The sequence below is a fragment of the Lissotriton helveticus genome, chromosome 5_1 (genome assembly GCF_964261635.1).
Source record: "Lissotriton helveticus chromosome 5_1, aLisHel1.1, whole genome shotgun sequence".
NCBI lineage: Eukaryota > Metazoa > Chordata > Amphibia > Caudata > Salamandridae > Lissotriton > Lissotriton helveticus.
Window position 1 is genome coordinate 1,923,447,608 of NC_136065.1, and position 12,326 is coordinate 1,923,459,933.

Genomic DNA, 12,326 nt, shown 5'->3' on the forward strand with positions numbered 1-12,326 from the left:
GAGAGAGAGGGGGCATAGAGAAGGGGAGTCAACACAGGGAAGTACATGCAGAAGAACAGAGTGATGAAGTCAAGGAAATGACGCAAGATATTCAGAAGAAGGATGTCAAAAAGGTGTTTAGAGGAGGAGGGTGTAAGTGTCTTACAGAATGATATGATTGGCAGCGATTAAGACAGTGTGTAGGCCACTACCCTGTACACAGATCTTGGCAATGTTTAATTCAAATTTTCAGAACTTAAACATTTTAATTATTCACATTAAAGTCATTGCTGTTACCTATTTAGCCGATACCCCTAAGAAGCATTGGCAAAGTCAATATGTCGGGCTTGTTTTATGCGTATGTTTGTTGTTCTGCAGTGGGTCTGGATGCAATAACAGGAAATTCAGGGGCACCTGAATACTGGTAAGGTAGCATGCACCCTTTGTGAAGCACAGGATTTGAGTTTATATGTAGTAAGCTATGCCCTCTTTGATAGGATGTCCAGTTATACTTCTTTGTCCAAGTCCTTTTTAGAGACCCCGTCCCCTCACTTTTCATCCCACTTAAGCACTGGCCAAATGGCAGCACTTACCTTGCACCCTTCGCAGGCACTGACTCCATAATGGTACCCAGATGACTTGTCCTGGCACACAAAGCAGGGTTTGTAGATGCGGGGTAGAGGGGGAGGCGACGGGGGGCTGGGCACAATCTCTTCCGAGCTCGTACTCTGAGTCTCTATTGCTGAGGAGACAAAAGGCCAAAAGGTTACTTATACAAAAGGTAGATATATATATATATATATATATATATATATATATATATATATATATATATATATATATACACACACACACACACACACACATCATCTACATCAACACACACACACTGCAAAAGTTGTGATTTATTATTACCACATCTACTGTAAGATATCCACCATGTCAGTCAGGGCCGGATTGGTCACGGCGGGCGTTGGGTGTTTACCCAGGAGGCTGGAAAGGTGGGGCCGGTTTTGCAACAGTGCTGTAATATTGCCCCCCAGTAACAAAAGCAGCAGTGCTTCACACATCAACCCTCCCCCACCCCCCTCCTAGGGCTGGTCCAACAAAATTGCCAGGGCTGCTTCTGGTTCCCAGTCCAGCCCGATGCCAGGAGGTCTAGGAGTTACTAGGTAACATTAATTTGTGATGCCTACTTCAAGCAGTATCTGCTGTAGTGACAGGATGGAGGGAATGGAGTGTTGCGTGGAGGGGGGTAACACTCCGCGACAACTACCCTACGTAACCTCTATCAAATCCATAACTCTCCACTCTATTGGGTAGTTAGACACGATCTACAGAGGTCCTGATGGGGTTTGTTCAACAGGCCATAATGTTGATAGCGGAGACAGGGAGCACATGGAGCGGGAGAAGAGGGTACCCATCAGGAAAATACCTTATCCTAATTTTAAAAAAAAACAGAAAAAAACGAAACGCAGCGTCTACAGTGAGGAGGCATTCGGGAATGAATAAACAGACTCTTAAAAAGACTCTTCTGTCAGTGGGGATTCCTAAAGAGAGGCCAGGGCCTGAAATGATGACAGAGAGATGTTAATGTCAATAAGGAGGAACACCTCTCTCGGGGTCATTATCGACACTTTTTCAAGTTCTAGACTTTAGTGGGCTACACTAATGCACTCTGGGTGTTGTGGACTTGAAATCAAGGTTTCGTGTGTGAAACGTTCAGAACCGGAGGTCGTGTGTTCCTAATGACCTGGAGTGAGGAGGTGGGCGGAACCTCTAAAAACCACAACTTCATTAAGAGGTCAAGCACTGAATGGTCACGAACTACTCTCGCTCTCAAAAAAAAATCAGGAGAGGATGGGGCGGGCGTGGGGTTTGGAATAGGTGTCTTCCCCAATAGCTTCAACTGTGGTGCAAGACGTCCAAGCAACTTCATTCCAGGGACTCGTCTTGGGCTAAATCCAGAGCCTGGAAGAACCTTTTCCCATCCCCGAAAATACAAACAAACCCTGCTAATAATAATGAGGGGGGAAATTATATCAGAGGCAAGCAGGCTGCATAATGCTCTTTGTAGAGGCAGCCTGGGAGCCGCAGCTGTGCCAGCACCATCGGCTTTCAGCCTGACCCAGTTCTGCTGCTCCCCGGCTCGAGGCCTCTCTCGGAGCTTCGGCTCAGGAGGCGGCTGCAAGGAAAAGGAGAGATTTAGTTACTTACAAGCTCATTATATATAGCGCTGCAGAGCAGTGCATCGGGGCACTTTGCAGTGCAGGAAGAGGGGGAGGACAAGGTCTCAACGTGGATGTAGCAAATGGGCATCTCGTACATGCCTGGAGTGTATGTAGATACATGAACAGACGACAAAGCCACAAACCAGACTCCAGTCATAACAGTGGGAAACGTTTTACTGGAAGAGAGTGGCTGAATGGCTCTACTCCTCAAATACCACACAGTAACCTCGCATGCTATAATTAAATGCTTAGTGTACAACCAAGACATAATTATGGTAGGTGTAATGGCGAAAACATTGGCACGGAGCCTGGGTTTCTAGAATGTAAATAAAAGAAATGCCAGGTAAACTTCATGTTGTAATAGTGTTCAGACCGTAGATGTGTCCTCGTTTAAAGTACAAAAGTAATGAAAACAAGCATTTACAATGCAACGGTTTCGCCTTTACAAAAGTTAGAGCTATTGGCATTGTAAATGACAATATTTTTATTTATGTGTTGGTTTTGAAAACAGATAAATAAATGGCATTGTTATTTACAATACCAATAGCATAATCTCTCGCAAATGCTAAACACACACACCAACAGAGAGCCCCCCACAGAGCCCCACCCACACAGAGCCTCCCCCACACACCCACACAGCCCGGGCGCAAAGCTTGACAAACTGGAAGCCCACGGCATGGGGGTCTCTCCTGAGCCCACTCCCCAGAGTGACCCACTCTTTGGGGGAATTGTCACTTCCCCTGCTCCCATTAACACTGTTGGACTACTCCAAGCAGTGAGAAAGAGAGAGAGTGAGTGAGTGTGTGTGTGTGTGAGTGTGTGTGTGAGTGTGTGTGTGAGTGAGTGTGTGAGTGAGTATGCGAGTGAATGAGTGAGTGAGTGAGAGTGTGTGTGAGTGAGTACTTTGCACCATAGCACAACTCTAAATGAAATCACTAAAATAATGCGTTTTCTGCTTTTACACCCCGCCATTCCCTTAAACAACACCCTGCAGCTTTATAGATAGGCCGGTGCAGCATAGTTTTCATTGAATCCGTAAATAGCATGAAAACAGCGATCACGCTAAGAAAGCTTTTCGAAGCCTTACTAGCGATAGAAGGCTCTATCAGATAATCATAACACACTGCAGCTACCTACAGCTCCTCCAGCCTGAACGGAGTGATCTCTCCCGTATGTTTTACATAGTTCTTCATACAGCCTGCCAGATTTCTAAGCACTGTCGGCTTTTGTCAATAAGAAAAGAGGGGAAAGGAGTGATTTGCCCAGGATCACCGCATGAAAGTACTTAGTCACACATGCAGAGCTCTCTGACATCTTTGTTGATCACAGTGCTCTCCGAAAAGGAGCCTCGCACCCAGCGCTTAATTTGCATATTACCGCGCTGCCAGTAAAGCAGTCTAGCCTGTCCACAGGGATGGGAACTCTTTATTATGGTTACCCAGCAAAGTCAACATTGTTTTAGCCAAAATCCAATTGAACTCCCTTTGGTAGCCGCGCCGGCCACTCTCAGCCACGTGTGGACATCCGGCTCGTCGGAGTCTGTGAGGGGTGGGTCTAATTTTGCCTGGTGTATTTACAATAATCAAAACAGATCTCTACCCCTTGCATACGCTACATGGCATCTGGTACGGAGAGCGTACAAGGCGACCAGATCTATGCAATATGTATGAAAGCAACGTAAGATGGAGGGAGCACCATCTCAGCAGGATCGGACAGGGTGCCGTGTCGAAGCAGCACGACAACTCCATGCACCAGCCTTTAATGCACCACTTGAGGCACAGAAGCGCCAAGCACCCCCAGCGAGCGCCGGGAAGCTGGTGCGCTTCTCTGCACTTGGGACGGCAGGCCAGGGGTGCGCAACTCACTTGGAGATCCCTCGGCGGGGTCGGGTCATCGATGACTCGATCTCCTCTCCCCGCAATCTTCTTTGGACGAGGCTCCGGCAGCTTCTGAGAAACGACCCGGGTGACGAGGACCAATCAGGTCGCGGCTCTCTCGGCGAGCCCCCAGTGACGTCAGCTGGGTCTTCCCGACGGCAGCCAACCACAGCGCGTCCTCGCTATGACGCATCGCCGGGAGAACCAATCACAGCGCACTGGGTGGTTCAACTAAAAACCCATGGCGGTTTCACGAAAAACAACGAAAGCCTACAGCATCCATCGTACGTGCCAAGGAAAACGTTACAGCGGGAAATCGAGTGAAAAGAAGCAATGACGAAAAAAGGGGCGGGTGACGAAAGCCGTGACGAAAAAAGGGGCGGGTGACGAAACAAGGGGGCGGGACTTAAAAAAGGCACGGGAACGCCCCCGATTCGCGTCCGGACGGGGGAAAGAGTGACGGACAACAATGTCTGCCAATGGCTAGCCTCCATTTATGGAGCTAGCCAATGGTAGACTAAGGCGGGGCATTGCCACATAGTGTAGATCAACAGATTTCGCCTGCGCGAACGCTGCTGCGCAGCGGACGCCAGGCGAAACCTAAAAACTGCAGAACAGACTGAATTACTGCATAAAGATATTTTATGTTTTAGGGGTGGTCAGTCGCTAGGCCTGGGCATAGCAAAATTATCACTAAATTATCGAGATTACACCCATTATGCCACACCGTGTCATTTTGGGGACATTTTTTAACAATAAACGTAGCAATCAGAAGGAAAAAAAATTTATGCGAGCAGCATCTTAAGTAGTTTTTTTTATCCATTCGGTTATTTTTTGAGTGAAAACCTATTAATTCAAATGCAAACTGCTGTACTTTCAATGCGAGCAGCAGTTCTTTTAACCCGTTCCGTGCTCGGGCCGACGCGAGCACTACCTTCGGGGTGCAGCACACGACCGTTGGCCGATGCTGCCCCACCCACCCATTAGAACGCCCGCACCGCGGCAGAATGTCCGCCGCGGTAAATGGGTTAACATGCATGGTCAACAAACATTACAAAACGATTTTTTTACACGAGCAGACCCTTTAGGTAATTTTTTAGCACAAACCTACACATCTGAACCCAAGCAGCAGCATTTTTAACACAAGTGACGAACTCGAAATTACATTGTCAAGTTTGTTTTAACTATACGGACCATTCGGGCAATTGTTTGCGTGTGAGGCACATTTTGTGCAGTTACACATAATTTTGCGGTCATTTTTCACTAAATTAAGATAATGTAAACTAGGCCAGTTTTACATATGCCTATTAGTAGTATATGTGCACTAATTTCCTCCTGTGGTAAATCAATCAGAGGAAAAAAACACCATACGCAACAAGAGGTGCCAAATACTGCATTCCTCAAGCACAATAACAGTACTGCCCAAGTCAAAATGGCGGCAACAGCAAATACAACTATTCTTGTTCAAGATCTGTATGATAATCCAGTGAAAGAAGTGATACTGTTCCTCACAACGCAGTTAAGTCCATAGGCATTAATTACCATGATTAAAATACTATAAATAAAACAGTGATGGATGGACTGCTTAAATTAATCTCAGCCACTGGTAATTATTCGATCCGCATCCCAATCCATTGTTATTTTGCAAACCATGCCACCTCAGAATGGACCAAGCTGTATGCAAATCAGTCTTGACCCTGCTCCAATAGGAACGATCCAGCCCAAACTGCCAAGCGAGGTCCTCCCTGAACCTGAACACAAGCAATCCAGAACCGGTTTCGCCCTAGTTATGGACTTGTGATTGAAATGCTGTCCTGCGATAGTAGTTATTGTGAATCAGTACAGACTATAGATCAGGTGGTGTTAACATACCTGCTTAATATGTGGTAAAGAACTTGTTGCATTTACATAGATTGTGGCACATCCTAAAGCAGGGAAATATCCATTACAACAACCTACCTTTACAACGCAACTGCCTTTACATTGCATGTCACTACAATGCATACCACTACAACGCATTATAAGGTAAATAATAGAGATTTTTTTTAGTATTAGGATAGGTATGGGTTTGGTGTATATGGGAACAGTCATTTTTACCCCTACACTATCCATCACTTTCCCTACTGTTGCACTCACTGGAGAGGGAATAGTAATTGTTACCCCTACACTATCCAACACTTACCCTACTGTTGCCCTAAAAGTATTATGCGTTGTAATGGTAGTTTTTAAAAATGCGTTGTAATGGCATGCATTGTAAAATCATGCAATGTAATGGTAGTTGCGATGTAAAGGCTCAGTTGTAAAAGCATGTGTTGTAATTGCATGCGTTGTAACGTCATATGTTCCTCTAGTCAGTCCACGAGGGGTGTCCAAGAGCTGAGGCAAGGAGACAACTAGTGAAGAGTCTTTCACTACACAGAAGTTTTGGGGCTATCAAGTACAATCTTTTGGGGCTGAAACGACAGCAGGATGGCAAAAAAGTAACTTACTAGAAGACTGGTTAGTGGAAAACACAACTTCAGGCTTGCTATCGATCCACAAGAACCAACACTCAGAAGTGTTCAAAGTCAAAACGGTTTGGAGACTTCCAGTAATCAATGTCTGTGTTCAATAAAGAATCCTTGAGGTCCCTGGATTTTGGAGTGAGCACAGTCTCAAAATGGCTAATGCAGGTCTTTACTCACAATGAATGTCAAATGGAGGATATCTTTGAGGACACTGGTGTTGCCTGGGCTAAAAGAGGTCACAGTGGTCAACGAAGACTTGCAAGGCCATCAAACACTTCTGCAACTGATGTATTAGTTCCCGGCCAAAAGAAGACTTCCTATTTGGTGGTTGTCAAAGGTTAACGTCTTCTATCCCGCAGAGGTCTTCCTGGCTGAGGGAGGCCTTCGAAAGGACACTCTTGTGCGTAACAACCGAAGCTTCTGTAGACAACTGAGAACTTCTAGGCCAAGTAAGGTGATCTTGGTCTACAATAGCTTTCTATGATAACAGATGTCCTACCGGTGTGGTGTGGTCTCTGTGCCAAAACCCACCTTCTGGGTCGACGGATGGCTTCCTGGTTGAGAGATATCTTCTGTGACAATTTGCAGCGACAGAGTAGAAGGAACCCTTTGGGTACATGCCGAACACACGCAACTGGAGTTTTATTACGACAAACGTCACAATTATTCTTCCTACAATAGAGGCATGGTTGGGGATACATTTCTCGAAAGGAACTTCCCTTTGAAAGACAGGAGCCATTAGGGCCAGTGGATCTATCTGCTTGTTAGTGACTTTACCCAAGGCCTATTATTCATCCGATGCACTACGCCATCTAGAAATCTATAATTTTTATACATGCTGGTAAACATCTGCAGGACACTTTACCTTGGTATATGTTAAGAAACCTTTTTTGACCAGCATCAAAATAAAGGACCAACCTATTATAACATCAAAGTGCCTGACTACCAGCCAGAGGCCTACAAAAGTGTAAGTGGAATGCTTCATTAGAAGGCACATTTTAGGTTGAAGGTACAGGTAAATAATGAAAGGAACATGGGGGGGAATGCAAAACTAGAATTTCTTCTTAAAAGCGTCCTTCGCAAGTTCAATGGTTTTCATTAAACAGATAGAACACATACAGGAATGGAAAGCAGCGGAAGTCTCATGGAAACGCAAACAAACAACTCGCGTTAAGCTTTCTCAATTCTTTCCCGTTCAAAACGTTTCACAACCACTTATTACTACATAATATAATCGACACCAGCTGCATACTACGCTTCTCGTATACTCCAGAACTACTCCGATGAGACTGTTCTCTTTAACATGATTTCTATAATGAATAAGAATTATTTCGTTGACATCAGCATTGTCAAAAATGTAGATAACCACTCTCCCAGGCCATATTTGCTGGTAAGTGCTTTGATCTGGTCACGCTTTCCGCCTTACCAAAACTATTATTTGATTTACCTTCACTATAATGCAATTTGTTTACTAATAAAGAACTGATTTCTATTATGCCTACATTTGCTGATAATGTTTTACTTGTCGGTCTTTAAATAGTAAAACACGGTGGCGCCTTTTTGTTTGGGTCTGGTTCGCGCTCTACAAGTACTAGATAAATACAAATAAAAGAAAAATATACAGAAAAGCTTGCCCACGGCAGTACAAACATCCTACCAAAACACCTTTTGAGATCAATTAAATTGTATAATTGAGGGGGAGCAATATTAACACTTAACATTACAGCGGTGCGTTGTCACAAGTGACCGTCATAAAGCTCTAATTAGAAGGGGGGAAAGTTACTATGATTATCTAGAAACTGAGAAAGAGCACGCGTTACCCGCGTTTTCAGCTATGTGGCGCTGCAGGCAAGCTCTAGCACTCTGAGTTAGGAGAAGTCAAAACTGTGTGACACCAGCAGCAGATGACAAGGATTTCGGACATTACTGTAGTAAAGTGGCTACATCATGGTCATCTATCTAGTAGAGTATACGGATGCGTCCATGCGTGCTGTTAAAATGGCGACGTCGTGCCAAAACCAGTATACAAAAGTAGGGTCTGTTTTTAGCTTAATGTGCTCTACGAAAAATCGGTATAACCCTGTTAACTAAACAATGTCCGTGTCTAGTAAAAGAAAAAAAAATAAGACTACTCAGTCAACAGGATTCAAAATGCTCAAAACAAGCGTAAATCGCGCAGAGCCAAGAGCTCGTGGCAGTCCCCAATGTGAGCTCTTCACAAAAAATATTGAATGCGTTCACAAATGCTCGTCGGTCAATAAACAATATATTAACTACCTAATAACGAAATATAAAATGTTCGTCTTATTGGTTTGCGAAGGTTATAAGCACGCCACGGTGGCAAGGGGACAGGGCAGTGGTCTCTAAATCTCAAAAGTCAAGTAAATCTGGGGGAGTGGCAATGTAAACAGTCGGGCGACTGCTGGGCTGACAGCTCACCGATTACAGGTAAAGGCCCTCGCGTGGAATGGTTCAGACAGCGTGGCACGGGGCAGGCTGCTCCCTGTCGAACCTACAGCAGGGGAAAAAATGATCAGCGATGACGGACAAGCGGCCATGGGCCACTACGGTGGCTCATCCCGCACAAATCCCGTAGCTCGAAAATAGCGCCAGTGAATAAATAATGCCCTCGCGTGACTCTGCATTTGCTGCTGGTCGGACGTCCATAAACCTCAAAGCTCATTTCACTCTCGCCATCACGCCAATGCTCTTGGCATGTTAAATCCCTCCACTGGCAACAAAATACACTGTGGCTGAAAGAGTGCAACATCTTCAAGGCGGGCTGCATCCCCCACAAGAAGACTCTAGCGGCCACTGTCCTTCTACATCTGACATAAAAACAAATAATGTCAAGACCGCCCAAAAGACACCAAAATACTGACCGTAATGTCAAAAAAATTGTAGGTAAGGCTTTCTCAAACTAGGCATCAATAATCTGGAACGGCATCTCACCATGTACCTAGCACACCCCTCCCCATATTACATTAAAAAACACGAAAAAACAAAAGAATATTTCATCAAGGAAAACCCTTAAAGTATCCGTCTTCGAGCACAGGAGAGGTTACTTCTCCCAACACAATATGTTCTTATTAAATGGATCAACATTGACATTCTGATATGTTGACATTAAGTCTAATCTGTAAATCCGGTTTGTGATGCCAGCAAAGCTGAAGCTGAATTGTAGGCTTTTGAGGTCTGTGGAGTATCACCACACTTGGTACCAGTAACATCTGTTAAATATAAGGTGTAGAAATGGCAAACAAATGCAATTTCAAGCGCTATTTGTTTTTCTGGAAGAGCAGATAACCTCGCAGGCGCTAACACTACTGGTGATGCCAGGAGGTCGCAGACAGATATCGCACTTCTATTGCGCGCTGAGAGAGGACTTGCCAAGGATAGTGCCCATGGGAAAGGGGAGGAAGTGTTAAGTGAGACTGTGTCCACGCGGGATTTGGAGAAGGTCCACATGGGTGTGCGCACCATGCTCCAACCCACACTTCAAACTGATACAATATAACTACACCCACCAGGCGTATTTCTCACCCAAGACTATACAACATATACACCACACAATCAGACCAGTGTGCTAGATGTGAAGCTCCTGCTGTGGATTTTGTACATGTGGTGTGAAGCTGATCTTCGTTAGCGCCCTACTTGGGAGGAGGTGCCACACACCCCACAGGCAGTAGGTACTGGTGGGACTGATTCTGTCCAATTTGAAAAAGAAACTTACTTACTGTTGGGCTTGTGCTTGCAAAATGGGGTATTTCGCTGAAATGGATGGGACCGCAGTCCCTCAGTTATGCCGACGGGCTGCGCGATGGGCTCAAATGGGCGGTGGCGGAAGAAGTCAGAATGAAACATGTGAGGAGAGATGAGCGTCTGGGAGATGGTTTGGCTGCATGGGCACAGATGCTGTCTGACCTGCCTGCCACAACAGCCGAAGAAGCCAAGTCAAGGGAATAGTAAACTGAGAAATGGTGTGCATACGGTATGAGACATATGCTCTTTGTAGGCTTCCTGAATAGCGTGCGTCAACAAGTGCTATATAAATACAAACCTTTGTCTTCCTCTATCCTTCTGCTATCATTCCAAATAACTGACTAACCTATCCACCACTTAAAATGTATTTGTATGTTTCACTATACTAATTCAACCCTAATCCTCTATGAGTCCCGGAGTAGCGTGCTATTCGCCGAAAAAACGCTTTGACGCCTCGTCAGGGGTAGTAAGCGCTATATTAATGCAATTATTGGTGGTGAAATGTAATGTTGCTTAATGGTGTTGTTTTGTGGATAGTATATGTATTTGACATGTAAGTACTGGTATGTATGTGTGTAGTAGGTATGTGGATGTATAACTTATGTTGCAGGTTGTGATGGTGGCAAGAGCATTTAGTAGCTTTAGTGTGTAGACTACTGCAATAAATAGTTCCTGCTGAATATTTTTTCAGCATGGCACTTACAAAGTAAATCAGCCATCCTTCATTTTAGGTTGTAAATTCCTGCTAAAATCTTGGTGGTGGTGGGGATTAAAAAAAAAAAAAATCAAAAAAAAAAAACAGAATTCCACCATATAGCTTATACCAGAGAAAGATGTGGGTGTGATTTGATCACAAAGGGGCGTTTGAAATGCATCATGGGGGTTTTACCTGAGTATTGAGGGGAAAAAGGAGGGGTGGGCAGAGGTATTATGTTCTGGGAGAAGTTGAGATACTTACTCCACAAAATGAATAGTACTCAGGTTTGTAATATTAACTTCAGAACAACATTAAAGGTCAGTGCTTCTGGGCTAAATCAAACACAGAAAGGGCAGTCACCACGTTTCCTAAACAGATTGCTGGCAGGTAGAGTCTTTAAAGCGGAGTTCGTTTTACGGCTATTTTGAACAATCTCTTCTTACACCTAGGCATGTAGTGCCAGTAAACCGGTTCAGTCTCTCTTGCAGAGATTTTCTGTTTCTGTCATAGTTTATCTCCATCCTAAACGTCAATCCCACATTTTTTAATAAAGTGGGAAAAGTTAAGGTAAGGCAAATATAGTAAAACAAACTGGAATGGTTAACACGTTTCAATAAAACTTCCTATCAGGTGCGGCTTTTCATGTTTCAAATAAGAGAGACTGATTATACCAAATTCGAAGAGTTTTGGCAAAGCAGAAAGTATGTAACAAAATAGGAGCCTCTACTACATGAAGTACTATGTTTCAGGATACCAAACCTAACATACGACTCCCTTGAATGACAGTGGACGCGACTGGGTTATTCCTGAAGAGGGGTGGGGGTAGGTGTCAAGAAATCACAGGGCTGCCAGATCAAGGCCTTGTGCAAACAGAATCGTTAGACACAGGCAGACCGAACCTGGCAGAGAGGCACCTGAAACTACACACACACGCACACCCCAGAAACACAAATAGGCCCCGAACACGTACCAGGAAACAACCACAGGACTTGAAACATTAGAGAAACATAACCACGTAAACTGAAGTCAACAACTACAGCAGGCAGACTAATTCTAGCTTTGAGGATCCCACAAAACACTAAACTAACCACCATTTGTTGAGAACACACCCACTTACCTTCAGCTGTAAACAGCAACAAATATCAGATAAATCAAATGAGCTGAAGAAAACATTAACGACCTTAAGGAATCAAACACTGCCATTGAAAAGGGTCACTTAGTTTGTCGGGGAACTGCACGTAGCACTACGTGACTTCTGATTCTGAAGCCTTCT

The 12,326-nt window shown here is 44.5% G+C and overlaps 1 protein-coding gene across 6 annotated transcripts in view; it reads right to left on the reverse strand.

Annotated features, from left to right (window-relative positions):
• Window positions 1-12,326, reverse strand: part of RARA (retinoic acid receptor alpha) — a 400,739-nt gene that overhangs the window by 53,631 nt on the left and 334,782 nt on the right. For all 6 annotated transcript variants that reach the window (XM_078645522.1, XM_078645520.1, XM_078645521.1 and 3 more), the window contains one exon: window positions 573-721. In XM_078645522.1, the coding sequence (XP_078501648.1) occupies window positions 573-721 (149 nt within the window). The remainder of the gene's footprint in view (window positions 1-572; window positions 722-12,326) is intronic.